Genomic DNA, 22979 nt, shown 5'->3' on the forward strand with positions numbered 1-22979 from the left:
CAGTTTTATTTGGGACTTCTCTCAGTCTGGTCTGGTCTCACATGCCTGGTCTCCTCTGACAAACATAAATAGTAGCCGAGTTCTGACACAGTGTTCTTCAGTTTTGTACCATGGGCAGCTTGTCTTTACAAGGATAGGGCCAGCCAGGGAAGGGTGCAAGGCTGTCATCTGAGACCCTCCTCTCTGGATACCTTAGTCTTGGCTGAACTTGTGGGAATTATAGGTGCATAGCTTGGGAACTAGCTGAAAGGGCTTAGGGACATCTGATCCACTGTGCTCATGTGCTGGGTGAACGGTGTACAAGTGCGTTACTCGGAGAAATGCCGCTAGCTGGTGGCTGATGTGGATCCCATGAAGTCCTTAGCATAAGAGACCCAACTTGGAACACGCATGCTCAGACAGAGGCTCTTCATCAACATTGCTCCCACTGGTCACTTGAGGCACTCCATCCTTTTGGTGAGAATCACCTGAAATAGTGTGTTTGCTTTTCCTCCTGGAGAAGGTTCCTCTTATAACTCTCAGGCCAGACTGGGTCCTGTTTGCACTGAGTGATTCAATGTTGGCACATGACCCAAGACGCTTAATCAGAGGGAGCTCTGCCTCTAACTGTATGCACAATTTGTAGTACCCCTAGAAGCCAGAAGAGGGCATTAGATTCTCCCAGAAATGGAGGTGCAGATGGCTGTGAGCAGAAGTGTGGGTACTGGGGATCTAATCCTGCCTTCCAGAAAAGCAGCAACCGGTGCTCTTAACCACTGAGCCATCTCTCCAGACCCAACGTACTTATTTTTAAACACTTATTTTTATTTTATTCTTTCTTTAAAAATATTGATTGTTCTTTAAGCTGGCCGGTGCTGGCACATGCCTTTTATCCAGAACTACAAAGGCAGAGAAAAGTGAATCTATGATTTCCAGGCCAGCCTAGTGGCTTCCAGGACAGCTAGGGCTACACAGAGGAAACCCTGCCTTGAAAAACAAACAGGGCTGGAGAGATGGCTCACCAGTTAAGAGCACCAACTGTTTGTTCTTCCAGAGGTCCTAAGTTCAACTCCCAGCAACCACATGGTGGCTCACAACCATCTGTAATGGGGATCTGATGCCCTCTTCTGGTGTCTGAAGACAGGGACAGTGTACTCATATACATAAAATAAATATTTAAAAAAAAAGAAAAATAACAATAACAAAAATTAGGACAATGGCTGCTTGAGAAAGAGGCAACACAAAGATATGGTAGAGGACATTTTCTCTGGCTGGTGGTCACCTCTTTTCTGGCTGACATGGCCCCCAGACTTGGGGAGCATAGATAGGTGCAGTCAGTCTCACAAGAAATTGCTGCTCAAAGGTGTCTCATATGGAGGTCAGAACTCAGTTTTTTCCTTTTACCATGTGGCTTCTGAAAATGAACTCAGGGCCTTCACCACTTCTAGCCAGCTCTAAACAGTAAACAGTCATACCTTTTTATTTTTATTTAAAATTTTTTAGATTTATTTATTGGGGCTGGTAAGATGGCTCAGTGGTTAAGAGCACTGGCTGCTCTTCCAAAGGTCTCGAGTTCAATTCCCAGCACCCACATGGTGTCTCATGACCATATATAAAGGGATCTGATGCCCTCTCTGGCACGCAGGTGTGCATGCAGACAACCTTTCTGCATCAAAAACCACTGAGCCATTTCACGACATCATATTCCCTTTTGTTGAAACAGGGTCTCCCTCCCTGTAGCCCTGGCTGGCCTGAAATTCACAGAAGTCTGCCTGGCTCTGCTTCTTGAGTGATGGAGTTAAATGTAGGTGCCACTACCATCCAGCTCCATTTTTGTTTTGTTATTTTAGTATGCATGAATGTTTTGTCTGTCTGTCTGTCTGTCTGTCTGTCTGTCTGTCTGTCTATGCCTGGTGCCCATGGAAGTCAGAAGAGGGTGTTCGATCCCTGAAACTGGAGCTATAGATGGCTGTGAGCCACCATCGATGCGTGGGTCTTGAGAACTGAACCCAGGTCCTCTGCAAGAACAACAGTTGCTTTCAACCATGTCTCTGAGCTTCAAAGGCCGTATCTTAGCAGGATTCTTTTTTACACTCTTTTTTTTTTTGGTTCTTTTTTTTTTTTTTTTTTCGGAGCTGGGGACCGAACCCAGGGCCTTGCGTTTCCTAGGTAAGTGCTCTACCACTGAGCTAAATCCCCAGCCCCCCTTAGCAGGATTCTTGTCCCTCTCAAATCCCTCCCAACAGATGGGTCATGGCCCAAGGCCATCCCGGCCCACCTTGTACCCCCTGACTCAGCTCCTTTCCTTCTTAAGCCAGAGGCACTCTGACTTCACAGCGCTATTATTTTTGCTCCGCAGAGGGTCCCTTCATCACTCAACTAACTCAGTTGTTGGAGAAGCTCCTGGGTAAGAGAGAATCCCCTCGCCATGGTCAGGAAGCTTGGAGTCTTTGCCTGAGGAAGACACACCTGAGAAAGAAGAGGAGAGTCATCCTGTTTTTCGAAGTGCCAGGAAAAGGGGTTTTTAGCTGGTAAGGGACCCACTGGGCCTTTAACTACCCGAGAGTGCTGAGTCTCCAAGAAGACTCTCTAAATTTATTTGACCTGGATTTTTTTTTCCAACAGAGCCTATTAACATACTGAAGGACTTTGGTGTCCCAAAAAAGCTGATCTTGCAAAACACAGGCCCTCTTCAGGGCTCAGGGAGTATGTGCTGAACTAGGCAGGAGGTGGATCCCTTCGGGAACTGGTTCTACAGTCTAGCTCAAACCCTCTTTAGGCTGCACATTGGTCAAAGGCAGTTTGGATCGTGCTTAGCACATCCCCGTGTGCCCTTGACTGGGGATGTTTCCTGGCGTCAGCAGGTTGGGGAGACAGCAAAGGCTGGAGACTGGTAGAGACCTACCCGGGAAGCATTCTGACCATCTATATTAAGGTCCGAAAAATATGCTGGGCCCAGTGGTTCAGTTCTGTGATCCCACACCCAGGAGGCTGAAGCAGGAGGATCACTATGAGTTTCAAACTATCCCGGGCTATACAGTAGGGCCTAGTCTCAAAATCAAAACACTACCACTGGGCTGGAGAGATGGCTCAGTGGTTATGAGCACTGATTGCTCTTCCAGAGGTCCTGAGTTCAAATTCCAGGAACCACATGGTGGCTCACAACAATCTGTAATGGGATCTGATGCCCTTTTCTGGTGTGTCTGAAACAGCTACAGTGAACTCACATACATGAAATAAGTAAATATATTTTTTAAAAATAACTATTTTCTTTATCTTAATTAGCAACATGACATGCTTCATTAGGAAACTTTTTTTTTTCTCTTTTCTATTTTTCGGAGCTGGGGACCGAACCCAGAGCCTTGCGCTTGCTAGGCAAGCACTCTATCACTGAGCTAAATCCCCAACCTCAGGAAACTTTTAAAAACCTCCCATCATCCCTCCCTGCTTCTATGACCCTCACCCACCCACCCTCCACTCCTTCCCACCTCCCTTCCCTGACATTCCCCTAAACGGGGGTGTCGAGCCTTGACAGGACCAAGGGCCTCTCCTCTCATTGATGCCGGACAAGGCCATCCTTTGCTACACATGCGGCTGGAGCCGTAGGTCCATCCCTGTGTTCTCTTGGGATGGTGGTTTAGTCCTTGGGAGGTCTGGGGGTCTGGTTGGTTGATATTGCTGTTCTTCTTATGGGGTTGCAAGCCCTTCAGCTCCTTCAGTCCTTTTTCTAATTCCTCCATTGGGGACTCCATTCTGTAAATAAATTAAAAAGAAAACAAAAACACCAACACCAAAAAAAACCAAAAAACCCACTTCACATATTCTCAAATGTATTTTACTTAATTGTGTTCAGGCATGCACTTGGGTGCACACATGGAGGTGTGTGTGCCAAGGAATGCATGTGTAGGTCAGAGGAAAACTTGTGGGAGTTGGTCCTAAGGATGGAACTCAAGTTGTCAGGCTTGGCAGCAAGCACCTTTCCTACTAAGCTCCACAGACATACTCTTTAACAAGAAATTGCACTACCCGGAAGCCGTGTTAGGCACAGCAGAACTGTTATGGCAGGCACTAAACTCAAAGATGTCCCTGACAACATTATTCTTCAGAGTCAGCAGCTTAAACAGGCTATAGGCTGAACTGCTTAGCCTACCGTAGAAGAGTGTTTGCCAGGAACACTGAAAGATGGCTTTGTATGACCTCAACCCCGGCTCAATCCAGAAATAACACTGGGAACTCTGCTGAGTTTTTGGTTGGCTTTTTAAATTGTCATTTCTTTTTTCTTTTCTTTTATGTGTACAAATGCTTTTCCTGCCCTGTATGTCTGGGCACCACGTGCATGCAGTGCCCTCGGAGGCCAGAAGAGGGAGCCGATACTCTAGAACGGGAGTTACAGAAGCCTGTGAGCCACCACGTAGGTGCTAAGAATTGAACCAGAGTCCTTTAGAAGAACAGCCAGTGCTCTTAACCACTGTTGCCGTTTCCTCAGCCTGGGTTGGTTTGTTTTTTGAGACAGAGTCTTGTGCAGTCCAGGCTGGTCTTGAACTTATTATTATTATTATTTTTTTTGGTTCTTTTTTTCGGAGCTGGGGACCGAACCCAGGGCCTTGTGCTTCCTAGGCAAGCGCTCTACCACTGAGCTAAATCCCCAACCCCTTGAACTTATTATATATAGTCAAAGGTGGCCTTGAACTTACGATCCTCCTGCTTTCACCTCCCCAGTGCTGGGATTATAGGCACGTGTCACAATGCCGGGCAAGAACGGTCAGTGTGAGGCATGTGCCCTTCTTTCTAGGATTACACATGCGTTTGTTTTGAAATTTCTTCTAGATTTATTCTGTGTGTGTCTTTTGCCTGAATGTGTGTACACATTCCTGGTGTCTGCAGAAACTAGAAGAAGGTATGAGATCCTCTAGAACTTGAGTTAGGGGGCTGTGAACTCTCATGTAGGTGCTACAGATCAAATTCAAACCCTGTGAGTGTGCAACCAGTGCCCTTAACCGATGAGCCCCAGTACTAGTGGGGTTTGTTTGTTTGTTTGTTTGTTTGTTTCTTTTTCCCCAGACAGGGCTTTTCAGGGTAGCCCTGGATGTCCTGGAACTCACTCTGTAGACTAGGATAGCCTTGGATTCACAAAGGTTACTTTGCCTCTGCCTCTCTAGTGCTGGGGTTGAGGATGTGCATTACCACCATGCCTGTCAGAAAAGGACATTTTTGGGATTCTCCCTATGTCGTTTAGGTTTACCTCAAACTCAGTTTCCCATCTCGGCCTCCAAATTACAGCATCACACCTGGCCCTGTTTTGAGAACTTCGAAACCACCCACAGGTCATGAGCAAGAGCTAAAAGGAAACTTGGCTTATTTTATCTGAGGGCACAGGAAGTTCTCCTAGCAGGGGTTGGTGTCAGCCCTGTGCCCAGGATATTCTTTCTGGCTATGACCTTTGTATGGCTGAGGATGGGTGGGAGCAGCTGGTGCCTGGATCCCAGTTGGCTGTGGGGGACTGAAGTAGGGGCTGGAGAGATGGTGAGGGTGATATTATAGAGCAGAGTCAATGCGCTTAAGTCTATCGGGCAAAAGATGGAGACTTGACAGCTGTTCCTGTAGCCACAGCCCAGCCACACAGAGATGTCCATCCACTCTCCCATCTGGGTTTGTGGGAGGGCAAAGCCATCAGGACCTGCTCTGCCCAACTCCCTCTTTCTTCCATCCCAGCCTGGCAGAGGCTGCTGTCCCCTACAGCAGGCCCAGAGGCAAGTAGGGCATTTATGTTCTTGCTGTCGGACAACAGTTCCCCTGATTCTGCAAAAGAAATGGAGAACCTGGGTTTCCAGTCTGTTGGCTGTTGGCTGGGGACCCATCGATGCTGTGGGCCGAGTCTGCTGCTGCCACAGTGCTCTGCTTCCTAAGTGTATGACTCAGAACTTGAAGCTACTTCTTTTTTTTTTTTTTTTTTTTTTTTTTTTTGGTTCTTTTTTTCCGGAGCTGGGGACCGAACCCAGGGCCTTGCGCTTCCTAGGTAAGCGCTCTACCACTGAGCTAAATCCCCAGCCCCTTGAAGCTACTTCTTTACTTCCTGCCTCTGCCTTCTGGAATCTACCGGGAGGTGAGGGGGCTCACTTCTCCTTTCAACAAGGTATATCCACCATTCAGTGTTGCCTGGAGACAAGCTCAGGAAATAGAAGTCAAGGTTTAGGGCTTAACAAATTGGCACACAGTATGTTTCTGGTTAAACAATAGCTTAAAAAAAAAACTGGGTCAAGGGAGCAGGAAGAAAATAAAGATGTGTGTGTGTTTGTGTGTGTGTGTGTGTGTGTGTGTGTGCTTGAGTGCATGAGTGTGCACTCGTCAAGCATGTATAAAGTTGTCAAATGATTAAATCATTGAAGGGAAAAAAAGACTATCAAGGAGAAAGGAGCGGTGCTCTGAGACAGGTTCTTGGAACATAAGAAAATAATTTCCAGGGAAGGCAAAGAGTCAGATGCAGCCTAGAAGCAAGAAGCCTGAGAGATGCCACCAGAGGGAGACAGAGTGGAGGTAGCAGCTTTGGAGTGAGGAGGGCAAGGAGGGGTGCAAGGCGCCTCCAGGAAACCTGAAAGCAGGGAGTAGAAGGTGATTGATGTAAGCTGAAGCCAAGGCCTGCCTTTCCTCCCTCCCCTCTTCCCTCTTTCCCTCCCTCCCTTGCTTTTTCGTGTGTGTGTGTGTGTGTGTGTGTGTGTGTGTGTGTGTGTGTGTGTGTGTATAGGCTCCACATGCAGGCCTAATTTGTGGAGGTCAGAAGTGTGTGTGTGTGGGGGGTGGGGGTCTGATTCCTGGAACTGGAAGCACAGATGCTTGTGAGCAGCCGTATGGATGATGGGAACTGAATCAGCCTTCGAGCCATCTCTCCAGCCTGCCTGTTTTTAGATTGATTTATTCTAACGTGTGAATGTTTGCCTGCGTATATGTATGTTCTTCATGTCCGCGCCTGGTGTTTGTGGAGGTCAGAAGAGGGCACAGGATCTCCCAGACCCGGAGTTATAACCAGCATAGCCATGTGGGTGCTGGGAACTGAACTGAGGTTCTTGCAAGAGCAGTCGGTGCTCCTGACTGCCAAGCCATCTCTGCAGTGCCCTTAGTTTTAAATGTTGTGGATGTGAGTGTGGGTACCCGGGGAGGTCCAGAGGCATCAGATACCCTGAGCTGGAGTTACAGACAACTGTGAGAAGGCCAGTGCTAGTGCTGGGAACAGGACAGGGGCTCCTCAGCAAGAGTGTTACTCCATTTTAACTGCTAAGCCATCTCTCCCACCCACTTCTTTTCTTTTTTTTTTTTCACGTCAGACCGGTAATGTGCCCTTGTGGTAACAAGGTTCAGTGGGTGGCACATGTCATGCACATGGCATGAACACCCAATCATCACGCTTTATGAACCGAAGGGATTATTTTAAAAAATACATTTAGGGCAGGGGGCTGTCACTCAATGTTAGAACACACGCTTAGCATATCTAAGGCTCACCCCTAGCACCTTAAAAACCAAACCAACCTAGCAAACAATTTGGTGGGCCAAGTGAGGAGCACAGAAAAGGCTTTCTTGATTTTGTTTGTCCTTAGGAACATCTCTTCCTAAAAGTCCCCGGCTTATGAAAACCATTTGTCATCTCCTCCTCCTACTGATGGGGTTTAGTTGAGACAGACCTAGGTTGGGTACAGCCTCTTATGGTTGCATATGGTCTCCCAGTGTGGTCTGAATGTGACATTCCCATGCAAGGCAAATGCGGTGTCAGATACATTCCCCCACCACAGAACATGTGGGGCCCTTAAGATGACTTGAGGTTAAGGTTAAGCTGCCAGTCCTCACAGCCTAAGTTCAACCCCTGGAACCCAGCTAGTGGCAGGTAATGTCCAGCTCACTCAAGTTATCTTTTGGTCTCCACCCTGGGGCACACACACAATAGAAATGTTTAAAACTTAAAAGAGGACTGGGGAGATGACTCTGTAGTTAAGAGCACTGACTGCTCTTCCAGAGGTCCTGAGTTCAAATCCTAGCAACCACATGGTGCCTCACAACCATCTGTAATGAGATCTGATGCCCTTTTCTGGTGTGTCTGAAGACAGCTACAGTGTACGTATATATAATAAATAAATAAATCTATATAATAAATAAATAAATCTTTTTTTTTTTTTTTGGTTCTTTTTTTCCGGAGCTGGGGACCGAACCCAGGGCCTTGCGCTTCCTAGGTAAGCGCTCTACCACTGAGCTAAATCCCCAGCCCCATAAATAAATAAATCTTAAGGAAAAAAACTTAAAAGAACAATGCCAAGCTGGTGTGTTGGCAGAGTTGGTGATAAGTTTGAGGCTAGCCTAGTCTACATAGTGAGACTGCCACTTCTCCCCGCCCCCTCTCCCCTTGCCCCCAGACAGTTTCTCTGTGTTGCCCTGACTCTTCTAGAACTCACTTTGTAGATCAGGCTGGCCTTGAACTCAGAGATCTGCCTGCCTCTGCCTCCTGTCCCCCACATTCCCCCAAATTTTCAAAAGGGCTCAAGATATTGAGAGGGCTTATTGCATGGCAGTCGGCAAACCTTGGCCAAATTTTCTCCAGAGAAATTGGTTCTCTCGCCCAAATCTTCCGAAGGCTGTGTGGCCTGGGATTCCCTCCTCTCCTCAGTGATCCAAGCTAATTCTTCCCTTCAGTTTGCACAGGACAGAAGTGGCTGCCTCTGCCCCTAGCACACTGCTCAGAGACTGGGGTTTGCCGGGGGCTGCCTTTATTACACTTATGTCGCTAGCAGTTCAATGGCTGCACTAGCACGTCCCAACGTAGCCTATAGACTGTGGACACAGGTCCCCAGGGTGTTTTCTTTTTCCTGCAGTGCTTGGCATTGAAGCCTTGGACTCTACCACTGAGCATAGCCTCAGCCTGCGGTACTTGTGTGTGCAGGGTGTCATGAATCAGGGTGTTTTGGAATCAGAATCTCTGGGGACCTGAGCAAGTACCCAACAATTTTTGAAAACCAATGGCCACATATTGTGCCAGTCTTTTTTTTTTTTTTTTCCCCTTTTCTTTTTTTCGGAGCTGGGGACCGAACCCAGGGCCTTGCGCTTGCTAGGCAAGCGCTCTACCACTGAGCTAAATCCCCAACCCCATACTGTGCCAGTCTTTGTCTGCAAGTTTCTTCTAATATACTTCCCGAGGTTTCAGAGTATCTAGAAAATACTCAGGCCTTCAGGCAACTGGGTATCAATTCCAACCCCAGAGTGTTTTGACACCTCTGGCCTCTGTGGGTTGTGTACTCACATGCAGAAACCCACACAAGGAATTAACAGTTAAAATAAATCTTATGCTGATGACTGACCTAGGGGTCATCTCACCTGTACAGCCCCTGCAGTTCTCCTTCACCTATGTTCATTCTTGGTCTGTGCTAACTCTCTCCTGTCCTCCAACTCCCCCCGACCCCCACCTCCACCCCAGATAACTTGAAATCGCTGTTACTTTGTGAGTGATAGTGACCTGACTCTAGCTCAGAGGTGAGCCCCTATCAAAGCATTCCTTGTGGTTTTCTGTGTCAGACAGACCAAGGAGCACTGTGAAAGGACTGTGCTCTCCCAGGCAGCCTTCCTCACCACCGCTCTCTTCTGATGTCCTGAGGCAGCAGTGGAGGCGTTTGGGAATGAAAGCTATCTGTCTATTTCTGGAGGGAAACACAGCTGTAATCCAATGACGTGAGAGACTAATATCTTCCTTCATGAAGATAGATTCATAGTCCAGACAAAAAGGAGCGTTGGAAACAGTGGCATGCTAAAGACTGTAGGAATAGTTTAATGCTTTCATTACATTATGTAATAATAATATCATAGTCTATTTTACAAGTTAAAGGTATGAGAATGTATGAAATAGAAGTGGTAGGAAAAAAACTAAATGGGTCAGAAAGGTAAATTTTTTTCAAAACCAGAGGCCAAAGAAAGCCTATAGGGCCCAAGGGAGGAGGCAGGGCAGGTGACAGGCGCAGTGTGGCTCCGAGTACGGGGTTTGTTCCCATGTTTGCACCAGGAAGGAGTTGAGGCTTATTCCCTGCCCTTGGCTGGGGTTGGGAGTTTAGTCTTGTCAGTGACGATGGAGGTTTGGGAGAAAAGCCGACTGGCCGCCTTTCAGAGCTGGCTTCCTGGTGCCACAGGTGGGTTCTGTGTTGAAGGAATCAGCTGGAGTATCAAAATCAAATGTGCAGAGGAACAAGTACAGCTTCCTCCTGCCCCTGTTCCAGATTCTTGGAAGTGCACACAAGTTCTCTCAAACGTAGAAAAGCCTCACTTTGGATGTGCTGACAAGAAGATCATCGTCAAAGAACTTTGTCTCTATGATGACGTTGCCCCTGGGGGAGAGAAGCGAGAGGGTAAAGAAAGTGAGTGCCACAGGCCAAGGCCCCCTGTCCACAGTCAGTGTCCATTTGGGTGCTTTGGGCTGGGCACATGTCCACCTAGAACCTCAGCTTGGGCCATTACAGGCCTTGTCCAGAACCAGGTGTGGTGGTGTACACACATAACCCTCCCCAAGGCCAAGGCAGGAGGGTCTGAGTTCAAGGTTACTCTGTGCTATACAGTGAGTTCTATCTCACAAGGGGAACAAACGTCAGGCACAGTGGTGCACACCGTTAGTCCCAGCACTAGAGAGGAAGAGGCAAGCGAATCTCTGTGATCCCAGGCCAACCTGGTCTATATGGTAAGTTCCAGGCCAGCCAGGGCTGCAAAGTGAGACCCTGTCTCAAAAGAGAACCAGGGGGTTGGGGATTTAGCTCAGTGGTAGAGCACTTGCTTAGCAATCGCAAGGCCCTGGGTTCGGTCCCCAGTTCCGAAAAAAAGAAAAAAAAAAAAAAAAAGAGAACCAAAGCAAGGCAAATACAATTAAAGTATCGTCTATCTGAGTTAGAGTCTTGCAGTGTTAAACTCCTGTTTGTTCTCCTAATGGAGAAAGTCAGAAATAAGAACGTGCCTTTTGTCTCGGCGCACTAATGTCTGCGGCGTGCTCTGCTTACAGATCTCATGGACACCTCTGGCTTGCTTCCTAATGGATGGCTGCAGATCCTGGGCTGACCTCAGGAAGGCAGCCTTTCCTACAACACTGAGTAAGTTGGGTGTGGCCTGCCCTGCAGTACTCTCCTGATTTTGGGTAGTGGCACCCTGCTCTTCCTTTGTGAACAGTCTCTCTTCTAGTGCCTGGGTCAGCTGAGTGACTACCCACAACCCTGCTGAGATGTGAGGTGTCACAGCATTCTAGTCATGCTAATCAGATCCACACCCCCACACCCCCAACATCTCTCCTCAGTTACTCCTTGAGGAAGGCATAATGGATTCTTGCCCTTGTCCATTCCAAGCTGCTTGGGTCTCTGCTTAGTCTAATAGTTCTATTCCCGAGGATTTGATTCTGTTGTTTGAAACCAAAGAGCCTTAAATGAGGCACCTGTACAGTGAGGACGGGGTTTACTTTTCTGGTTATATGGTTATCTCAGTGGCCCATTCTGTTTCCTTTTTCTTTTTCTGGCTGTGCCAGAAACTGAGCGTAGGCCCTGTGCATGCCAGGCAAGAACACTCCCACTGAGCCATAAATGGCAGAGCAGTGCTTCCACTTATTTTTTTTTTTTTTTTTCAGAGCTGGGGACCGAACCCAGGGCCTTGCGCTTGCTAGGCCAGCGCTCTACCACTGAGCCAAATCCCCAACCCAGTGCTTCCACTTATAAAGTGGAATATTGTGGCCACACCTAATCCCTTTGTGGGTTATTGTTTATTTTGTGCCAGTTCCCTTCCACACTGTCTCATTTTTCACCTTCATTATACCCATGAAAGTAAGGCAAGGCAAGATAAGACATTATTGTCCAAGGAGACAAGTAGTCAGAGTGACCTGGAAATTTAAAATGTGGCCTACAGTTTTTGAGGCCGTTACTTTTCACAGGACAGAAGCCAGCGACCTTGACACACCACTGGGTGCTCTTTTACTCATCTTTCTTCCCAGCTCTGCCTGCGAGTGGGACCTGGAGTCCCTGCTGTCTAAAGGCTGTTCTGGGATACACTTTGAAATCTCCTGGGCCTCACTCACGTCAGGACGCTGGCGGGCATCATCTGGGACTCAGGCGCTGCTTCTATCAAGGACTGCCAGGTGTTTGTGGAGTTAGGGATCACAAAGCCAAACTCGAAGAACCACTCTGAAGGGAAGAAGGAAAAGCCAGTGAGCAGGCGCTATCTGTGGGCACGGGGGAACCCCAGGCTGTGTCTCTCTCCATTAATGTGGGCTCTTCCTGTCCAGACCATGACAGGAACCTATCAGATAGCTCCTAAGGCACACAAAAGGACACAGGACATTCACAGCCTATCTTCTGATTTGTGCCACAGAATGGCTTCCTTCCTTCCTTCCTTCCTTCCTTCCTTCCTTCCTTCCTTCCTTCCTTCCTTTCTACAGGGTTTCTCTGTGTAGCCCTGGCTGTCCTGGTACTCACTTGTGGACCAGGGTGGCCTCAAACTCACAGAGATCCACCTCCTTCTACCTCCTGAGTGTTGGGATTAAAGGCGTGCACCACTACACCTAGGGCACACAGGACTGTCTCTTATGGGGTCTAATAGATAAGCATCAGTGAGGAGGACACATAAGCATCATTTTCCTAGGAGTAGCAAGCTCTGCACTAACAGAGGTAGGTCGCTCTACAGTGCCTACATGTTGTTCTCTTACATTTTGAGAATCGAATTCAGAGTCCTTATCAGTAACGACTTCTGATGTATAGGCATGACCTATACTACACTTCATTGTAATTGCTTCTTCCAAGATCACATTGTAACAGCACATTAGGCACGGGCACGGGCACGGGCACGGGCATGGGCACTCGAGCTTCTGGTGTCAGACAGCTCAAAGCCCCCATTGTGTCCAGTTTGTTTTGGTTCGTTTTCACTGGGGTTCCCCAGTGTTGTAGACCTTCTATTAGTAATAAGGTCAGTGTTCTCAGAGCACTGCCCTGCCTGTTGCCCCCCCCCCCTACTCCTACCCCCCTCCTGCACTCCGGCTCCAGGCACTCGAGGAATAGAATACCTTCTAGGCATTGTCCTTTGAAAAAAACTTTTTGTTCAAGGCGGAATTTTTCCATTTGCTCTGCTGAAGAAAAATTCAGTTCTCGAGACACTGCCTTGCACTTGAGAATTTTCTTGGGCACACGGGCTGGGGAGAGAGAGAGAGAGAGAGAGAGAGAGAGAGAGAGAGAGAGAGAGATATCGGGGGAGAGGAGGTCGGGGAGAGAGAGGAGGTCGGGGAGAGAGTGAGATTGGTATCTTTCTAAATGAGAACCATGAATATTAACACATCAGGATCCTGGGAATTCCTTCAGCTGCCTTAGAGAATTTGTCTCAATAATTAGGTTTCATTAGATGCCTTGGTAACTGCATTACGTTCCAGCTGACGGCAGAGAGCTCTAATTGGTCAACGTACATGACTTGTTGTCAAGGAGCATCAGATCTGCTGTCTCTACAGGCCTCACCTAGCCGCTTCTGGCAGGTCCAGGCTGTGAACACCCACTCTGTATGCAGGCTGCTGGTGCCTTCTTTATCTTCTGATTCCTTGAAATGTTTTACCTTTCCTTTTTTCCTCCAGAAAGATAAAAATGAAAATTTTCTTCTGGAAAAAGTTGTAATCTGGGCTGGAGAGATGGCTCAGAGCTTAAGAGCACTGGCTGCTCTTTCAAAGGTCATGAGTTCAATTCCCAGCAACGACATGTTGGCTCACAACCATCTATAACAGGATCTGATGCCCTCTTCTGGTGTGTCTGAAGAGAGCAACAGTTACAGTGTACTCACATAAAATAAATAAATCTCTGAAAATAAAAGTTGCAATCTTTTTTTTAAAGGTTTATTCATTTGTTATATATAAGTACATTGTAGCTGTCTTCAGATACACCAGAAGAGGGGATCGGATCTCTTTACAGATGGTTGTGAGCCACCATGTGGTTGCCGGGAATTGAACTCAGGACCTTTGGAAGAGCAGTCAGTGCTCTTAACCGCTGAGCCATCTCTCCAGCCTCAAAAGTGGCAATCTTATAACTTTCTTTTTCTTTTCTTTTCTGAGACAAAATTTCATTTGGTCCAGGTTGGCTTTGAATTAACTGTATAGCTGAGGCTGACCTTGAACTCCTGATTTTTCTGCTTCAACTTGCAAAGTGCTGGGATTACAGGAATATGGCATCACATCCAGACCTGGTATGGACCAGTGCTAACGTGGATTTAGGAAGCGAGAGAAGGAAATATAAAAATGGAACAAGAAGTGTTCTCTCAGTTGGCCTGCAGGGCTCACCTGTCTAGTAGCTGCGTGCTTACTTTAGCTCCTTGATGCCAGGGTCTGTTCTGGCATTGGGCATGGTTTGTACACTCAAGGGGCTGCAAAGTACCTTCATGTTCCACACCAGGGACAGACAGATCTTCTGTTCCTTGCCAGAGTATCTTCCCTGTTTCGGCATCCCGAAGGTTCATCCAATTTCTGATCACGTATGATTAAGGAAAACTGAGGCTCTGAGAGCAACCCTGACCAAGGAGGGTAGGGGTTTCAATTCTGCCCCTGTCATCGACCCTTGTTTATTTTGTAGCAAGTCTATTAAACTTCTCAGTGCCATGAAAGCAGCTATGTATATGTAGGAGAGTTCAAAAGACATTCCAAAGAGGAGGCAGACCCGGAGACTTTTATCTACATCATGTTATGTAAGATCTCAGAGACATGGACTGGGAGGCAGCTCTGGTAGAGAGCTTACTTTCAAGGTCCTTCTTCAAACTCCAGCATTGGGAGAAAGAGAACTCAAAGACAGCAACTAGAACTGGTAGCAAGGGCTCCAAGAAAGAACAGTGAAAAAAATCTAAATATATCAAAGGAATCTCATCAGCCAAAAAATGGTAAGAATATAACAGGTCAGATGTCAGGGTACGGCCAAAGAACTGAGCTGTACAGACACCATCCAGACCTTCACGCACTACCCCAGAGCTCTCCCAGAGCTCTGTAGTGTGAGGAGACAGTGAGGACTGGCGAGACGGCTGCAGGAGCCTGACAGCCTGACCTTGACCTTGGAACTCACGGTGGAAGTACACAACAGATGCCCAGTAGTTGTCCTCTGACCTCTCTGACCACCACAAAAACACTGTGGCATATGTACACATGGAGAGAGATACACAGACACACGCACTCACACTCACACACACACACACTAACACACACACTCCAGTCAGCCAAGAATCATCAGAAATCAAGACATTTACTATGGAAACAACCAAAGCAACTAAGAGAAAAAAAAAGGGACTGCAGATCAAGATGCAAACTTTTAAAAAAGAATATTAAAAAATAATAAAAAGATATCACTGGAGAGACGGCCCAGTGGTTAAGACTACTGTTACTTTTGTCAGAGCTACAGAACACACATGGGGTGGCTCACAATTGCCAATATCTTCAGCTCCAGGTGATCTAATGTCCTCTTCTGGCCCTTGTGGGTACCTGAAGCCATGTACACACACACACACACACATGAACACACACACACACACGCACACCCGTAACATAACACATACATATGCAATCTTTAAAAATGAGAAAGATGCCAGATGTCCTATGTAACAGATTTTCTATATTTTAGTTGATTTTTTGTGGTTCGTGGCTGCTACAATATATGGGATAATCAACTGAATATCTCTCTTAGTTAAAACTTCACTTCTAACTTAAATACTTGTATTTTCTATGTTTTGTGTTTGATTCAATAAATAAGACAGTAGTAGCACATCAAGAAATCTAGTGCAAAGGCTGGAAGAAAGCTCTTAACAAATATTAAAAAGAAAAAGGAAAGGCTAGAAAATAGGTGAGTAAACACACAAAAGGGGGTCTGGTGCGATGGCTCAGTGGGTGAGGGGCTTGCCACCAAGCCTAATGGCCTGAGTTCAAACCCTGGGACACATGTAGAAGGAGAGAACTGACTCCTGCAAGCTGTCCTCTTGATTTTCCCACAAGTGCATGCCCTGGCTTCACAGACAGAATACATAGATAAATGGAGTTTAAAAAGATATGAGAATTAGAGAATAGTCTAAGAGGCCTCAGATCTGAAATCAGGAATTAAACAGAACAGAAGCCAGATATGGTGGTCTAGACCTCTACTGCTGGTGCTTGTAGGGGAAATCAGATGTTCAACGTCACCCTGTCCACCTACTGAGTGTGAGGACAGCTTGGGCTTCATCGTGAGTTACAGGCTAGTTTGACCTTTCTTCTTCCCAAAAAACAATACAAAAATTCAATGAAAAAATTTTTTTCTTTTAAAAATTATTGACAAAGAAAATTTGTTATGGAAGCAAAGAGGTGGTCTGTAAAAGACGTAAAGGAATATTCTGTGAAGTGTCTGAGCAGTAGAGGAAGCTTACATGTACCTTTTTTCTGTTTGGCAACAAACGCCATACCAGCCCCTCCTCTGAGAGGCACGGGCTGTGCTGCCCCTCAGCGGCTAGGCGGTGTGGATGTCTCTTCTCTCATGTACAGCTGAGGCAAGCACATGGCCTAGGCTTGGACACTGGGGCCCTGAAGCTGGCCTTGCACAAGCACTTGAGGTTTGAGGAAGAGCTTCTGGTGTGAGCTTGCACACACACACCAACTTGCCCATTCTTGCCACGTGGCCTTTGGTGCAGGCCCTGGCCCTCTACCTTTCTGGCAGATCTTTGCCACACTCTCCCACTGTTTGACTTGAGGTCAGCTGAGGCCCCTGCACAGTGCAGCTGCTGTCCGTCACATGGGTGACAGGGTGACATTCACTCGGAGAAGGTCCACATTTTGCTGTTACACAGGAGATGCACAAGATAAGCTTCAGCTGTCCGGCAGGTTAGGGTTACTGAGTCATTAGGCCAGGAGGCAGTGTTGTGCAGCCTTTTTCCTCTGGGCATGTGGTGTGTCCTAACTCTGAAGTGCCTGCCCATGCTTTGGGCCCCTGAGTTCTTCTTTACCTACTCAGTTCACTTCCTCTGCTCCACATTTCAAATTAGTTAAAAAAATCTACTGTTCTGGGGATAGAACCCAGGGCTTTTCGCATGGTAAGTGAAACTCCACAGCTAAGCTAAATTCCTACCCTTGAAGTAACTGAGTTTAAATGCAACTTCCATGTATAAACTTCTATTTAGGTCATAGCACACGCTTTTAAGTACTAAAACTCTGCCTACCCATTGTTGCAGATGTAAGAGAAAGCGTCTCCATCTTAGATGGGGAACAGCTGGCATGGTTGCCCCATCAACCGACTCTGAGTTCAGATTTGGCCCAGATGCCTTAAGCCCCAGATTTTTAGAAGACATTGTCCTTGCTTGGTCTACTCTGCAAAGGCCTCTCAACACTTCATAGTAGTGTCCCATATGCCCACTGCAGCAGCGTACACATCAGACTGTCTGTAAGTTAAAAGACAAGACCAAACACAAATGCAATTATCTCTACACTTCCTGACTTACAGGCAGTCAATGCATTGCAGAAAAAGCTACTGCTGGAAAAAGCCTTAATGAAATAGTGTCAGCACAAGCTGCATCTGGATGAAAAAATGCCCCTAGCCCAAGTCAGCAAGAAAACCCTGGGATGCAAAAGATTTATTTTTATTATTTTAAAGTTATATGTGTCTCATAACAATTAAGAAAAAAGAGGTCATGATCTAAATAAGTGTTTGGAAGAATCGGGGGGAGGGCGATGTAATTATATTATAATGCCAAAAAATACAATTCTAAGTATGTGTGTGGGTAACCATGGAAGTGAAAGGCATCTCCGCTGGGGCCAGAGTTATGTGGCCTGTGTTTTTCATGTCTGAGCTGTCTCCCTAACCCCTCGTTTTTAATTAGGTGTATGTGTGTGTTGTTCTGTGTGGGCTTGTGCATGTGAGTGCAGGTGCCCAGAGAGGTCAAAAGAAGGCAATGACTGTCACAGAACTGGACATCCGGGTGGCTCACAACTGCCTGTAGCTCCAGTTCCAGGGAATCTGGCACCCTTTTCTAGACTCCACAGCATTGTGGGCACACACTGTACACATATATACACGGCACTCAAAGACTTTTGGTTATCTCAACAACTTCCAATTCTTTAACATACCCTAGTTTGAAAACTGCCAGTGTCTGGATCAAGTGTTTGATTCCACAGTGATAGGGACTTGTCAGGTTTTATCTATTACAGGCGACATGAAAGCTGACAAACATGAAAGCGTGCTCCATCCGAGGGGTGAAGTGGACGTGACTAAGTCTGCTTCAAGTCAGGAGTGAAAAGTGAGGCTGGGGCTCAGTGGTGGGCTAGCTTCTCCATGTCCTGGGGTCTTTGGGGGTTCATTCTAAGAGTAGAAGGAGGAACTGGAAAGAGGGACAGACAGACAGGGACGGAACTACCCCCACGAGCAAACAAACTGATTGACAGGCCTGCAATCCTAGCATGGGAGAGGCTGAAGCACGATTGATTGTGAGGCTTTGTCTTAAACAAAACTGAAAACAAAAACAAAACAAAAGAAGCTAAAACAAAACCAGTCAGATAAAGTTCCCCAGATAATGAGAACAGCTGGCCTTCACACGCAATCTGATGACTGATGATCTGGTTGAAAACATTTTGTTCTGGTGCTGGAGAGATGATGGCTCAGTAGTTAAGAATGCTGGCTGCTCTTCTAGGGGTCTCAGGTTCAATTCCTAGCACTCAACAGCAGCCACAACTGTCTCTTGCTCAAGTTCCAGGCATCCAATGCCCTCTTCTGACTTCAATGGGTTCTGCATGCAAGTGGTACACAGACATACATGCAGGCAAAAGACCCATACATATGCATAGAATTAATTCTAGAATAAAAGTCAGGAAAACATTTTGCTTTAGCAGCTTTTTGTTAAGCAGATTTCCAGAGGAGAAATTGACCCGAGTTTTGAGGCTCAAAGGTCAAGCCAATTCCAATCTCGAGTGAGGATTAGGCCGATGGGCTTTACAGGAGGGGGTGCTGGACACTATTTATAAACACCACGCTCTGGGTCAGCCAGGTCATCTCCCTTGTAAAGGCTCCTTGGTGCTTGTGAGGAGGGTGAACAGAGGAAGTCTCCCCTTGGAGGAGAGTACTTCTTGGTATTAGGATCCCCTCATTAGGGACCAGATCGAGTGAAATGCTCTCACATGCAAATGCACCAACAGCTTTAAAAAGGAGCTTCAGGGGTTTGGGGATTTAGCTCAGTGGTAGACCGCTTGCCTAGCAAGCGCAAGGCCCTGGGTTCGGTCCTCAGCTCGGGGGGGGGGGGGGGGGGGGGGCTTCAGCGTTGGTGGAGGTGCTTGCCAGCCTGGTACCCAAATGGTGGAAAGAGAGAAGCCATTTCCATGAGTGGCTTCCTTTGACTGTCACGTGTAAGCTGTGGTAGACACATGCTCCCCCCTCCAACACACACACACACACACACACACACACAAATAAGTTTCAGGATAAAACAATAAGCTGCAGAACACAATCAAAGCTTGCAAAGTATTGAGCTTCCAGAAAGATAAAAGAGAGCAAATAACATGAAAGAATGGGAGGCTCTTAGCTCAAAGGGAAGGCTTTATGAATTTGTGTGTGTGTGTGTGTGTGTGTGTGTGTGTGTGTGTGTGTGTGTGTGTGTGTTAAGGCACCTATGCAGGGGCTGGACGGGAGGCTCGGTGACTAGGTAAGAGAACTGCTCTTGCTGAGGCCGGGCAGAACTCACATGGCAGCTCACAAACATCGGCAACTTCAGTTCAGGTGACCCAAAGACTCTTCTGGCCTCCCGGTCACCTGGCGTGGCACACGTATGTACTTGCAGAAACAACACTCAGGTGTAAATAAGTAAACGAACAAACAAACAAAAGAACTTAGAAGAACTAACACAGGAGCCAGAGCTGGAAGTGAAACATAGAAGGCAGTGGTGGAGCAAGGTAGCCAAGTGCAAAGGGAAAACTCAGGGACTGGGAGAAGCCAGTTAGTGCAGTGCTTCTCAATCTGTGAGTTGTGACCCCTTTCAGGGTTGAATGACCTTTCGCTGGGGTCACATATATCCTGCACATCAGATATTTATATTACAATTCGTAACAGTAGCAAAATGACAGTTATGAAGTAACAATGAAAACAGTGGATGCTTGGGGGTCACCACAACATGAGAAACTGTATTAAAGGGTTGCAGCTTGAGGGAGGTTGAGAACCACTGAGTGAGAGGAATGGGTACCAGGTCCATTTCTTTGAGAGATGTGAGTGAAGGAAATAAGCTACAAGAGCTCAAATATCTTCTTGCAACCACCCACAGGCATTTTGGGATGAGCACACTGGTTCTAGGAGTCTTAGTTTTAAATGGAAATGGTCACATCGATTTTTACATAATAAACAGATTGACTGACCATGCCAGGACTTCACTGACCAGTTGAATAGGAAAGAAAGAGAGAAACGAGGAAATGGGAGAAGTTGGAGAAGGGAAAGAGAAAAGAAACAAGACACACGCACAGGGAACAAGAAAGATGCAGCGGGGGGCTGGGGATTTAGCTCAGTGGTAGAGCGCTTGCCTAGGAAGCGCAAGGCCCTGGGTTCGGTCCCCAGCTCCGAAAAAAAGAACCAAAAAAAAAAAAAAAGAAAGATGCAGCGGAAGGAGTGGGGGTGTGGGAGGATGCATCTAGAAACTCCCATCTACAACTCAGAATGGAGGGACAGGCCAGGACTGAAGAGAACAAAAGGAAGTCTGTAAAGGAGATTCCATGTTTTTCTTTATTTTATGCTATTTAAGTGTCCTATGGTTGTCTCAGTAGATACGGTTCTTGGAATGAGCAGGGGAGGGCTGTTAAACTTAACCTTAACTGTCAGTCACAGTGGCATGCAATTTACCATGTACACTGTGCCACTTTTTTTAAAATTCTTTCTAGGCAGACCAAGATGGCCTCAAACCTAACAATGATCCTCCTACCTGTCTCAGAGTGCTGGGATTATAGGTATGAACTATAACATCCAGGTAGAATTCCAATAGTAAGCAATCTGCTTAAATCTATTTGAGGGATGGAGAGATGGCTCAGTGGTTAAGAGCACTGTCTGCTCTTCCAGAGGTCCTGAGTTCATTTCCCAACAACCACATGGTGGCTCACAACCATCTATAATGGGATCTGATGCCCTCTTCTGGTGTGTCTGAAGACAGCGACAGTGTACTTATATAAAATAAATAAATAAAAATATTTAAAAAAATCTATTTGAAAGGTGGCTGGAGAGACAGCTCAGCAGGGAGCACTGGTAGTTCTTCCAGATCTGGGGTTCAATTCCCAGCACCCACCTGGTTACCACAAACCTCTGTAACTCCAGTTCCAGGGGACTGAATGCCTTATTCTGGCCTCTGTGGGCATCAGGAGTGCAAGGAGTACACAGACATACATGTGGGCAAAACACCTATACACAGAGAACCTTTTAAAAAGAGGAATGTTTATATAAAAGGTCTCAGGCCTTTATTTGGGTCAGGAAGGCACAGATGGAGACTGTGGGGCACGGACTGTACAGTCTCAGGGAAGATCTGAGAGAAGTACAACACCTGCTGCACAGTGGTAACAGGCAAGCAGACATGAAACCAGCCTAGTCTCTGGTCATAAATACAAGCAACAGAAACCAGGGTCTTGAAGGTTGGGCCAGGATTACATGCATTTATACATTACAGAACATGATGCAGGTGTGGGATACTATAATTATTTAGGATTTAAAACTCCCTAAAGAGTTTTGACCAGGAATGGTAGCCCAGTCCTTCAATCCCAGCAGAAGCAGGTGGATCTCTGCGAGTTAGGCCAGACTGGTCTACATAGCAAGTTCCAGGACAGCCAGAGTTACATAAGAGAGACGGTCTCAAATCTGCCTGTGATGCCAGCTCCAGGCAATCCAACAGGCAACAGCACACACATACACACGACTGAAAAGAACAGTAATAAAAACAAAACTCGGGGTTGGGGATTTAGCTCAGTGGTAGAGCGATTGCCTAGGAAGCGCAAGACCCTGGGTTCGGTCCCCAGCTCCGAAAAAAAGAACAACAACAACAACAACAACAACAACAAAACAAAACAAAACAAAACTCAACCAACCAATCAACCAAGCTCCCTCCAACAAGGAGATAACATCGATTGTTTCAAAATTTCTAACACCACACATTGCCTTTTTCTGTCTTCCTGACTTTTTATTTGTAGGGGGTAAGGGAGTAGAAAATGAAAAGCATATAAGGGGTTGGGGATTTAGCTCAGCGGTAGAGCACTTGCCTAGCAAGCGCAAGGCCCTAGGTTCAATCCCCAGCTCCGGAAAAAAAAGAAAAGAAAAAAAAAAAAAAAAAAAAAAAAGAAAAGCATTTGCTATGTAGTCCTGACTAGCCCAGAACAAGTGAGGTAGGCCAGGCTAGCCTTGAGTTTGTGACAACTGTCCTGGGCCTGCCTCGTGAGTGCTGGGACAACAAGCATGCAGGGACACATCTGCTTCCTCTCTAGCGTGTGGTAAGAGAGAAGCAACTGGAAGGAGATAATAGTATTTGGCTTTGGCTTTATGCTTCGGTCCCTTGCAATGCCCAGAAAACCTAGTATGGTCCTTTCTGTTGCCCATGTATTAGTTTTCATCCTGTCTGTCAGTCTCATCTACAGAAGAATACAGATAAGAACTAATTCTTGGAGCTGAAGAGGCAGATCAGCATTTAAGAGGAAGTGTTGCTCTTGGAGAGGACCAGAATTTGGTACCCAGCACCAGCACTGAATTGGGTGGCTTACACTGCCCATGAGTTTAGCTCCTGGGGGTCAGGCACGGGCTCACACAAATATACAGTACTAGAAATACTAACAAAAGTGAAAAATCTCTTTTTGGGTTTGAGGAGGGGGATGACAGCAACATACGATCTCGCTGTGTAGCCTTTTCCTTCTGAAAATTGGGATTTTCAACCTCTCTCTCTCTCTCTCTCTCTCTCTCTCTCTCTCTCTCTCTCTCTCTCACACACACACACACACACACACACACAGAGCAGATATTACATTTGAGGGCCCTGATTATTTT

At 46.6% G+C, this 22979-nt stretch overlaps 1 protein-coding gene and 1 non-coding gene across 2 annotated transcripts in view; both read right to left on the reverse strand.

Annotated features, from left to right (window-relative positions):
- Window positions 1–7292: 7292 nt before the first annotated feature.
- LOC120094949 (small nucleolar RNA U13) lies at window positions 7293–7397 on the reverse strand. The gene has a single exon (XR_005489623.1). It is a non-coding gene; the product is annotated as a small nucleolar RNA U13 (small nucleolar RNA).
- Window positions 7398–9752: 2355 nt separating this feature from the next.
- The window catches only part of Pde6d (phosphodiesterase 6D), a 44987-nt gene continuing 31760 nt past the window's right edge, over window positions 9753–22979 (reverse strand). Inside the window, exons 2-5 of the mRNA NM_001108806.2 lie at window positions 14373–14461; window positions 13028–13153; window positions 12047–12152; window positions 9753–10328 (exon numbers count right to left, since the gene is read on the reverse strand). Of these exons, the coding sequence (NP_001102276.2) occupies window positions 10247–10328; window positions 12047–12152; window positions 13028–13153; window positions 14373–14461 (403 nt within the window). The 3' untranslated portion in view covers window positions 9753–10246. The remainder of the gene's footprint in view (window positions 10329–12046; window positions 12153–13027; window positions 13154–14372; window positions 14462–22979) is intronic.

Source organism: Rattus norvegicus, chromosome 9, assembly GCF_036323735.1.
Source record: "Rattus norvegicus strain BN/NHsdMcwi chromosome 9, GRCr8, whole genome shotgun sequence".
Classification (NCBI taxonomy): domain Eukaryota; kingdom Metazoa; phylum Chordata; class Mammalia; order Rodentia; family Muridae; genus Rattus; species Rattus norvegicus.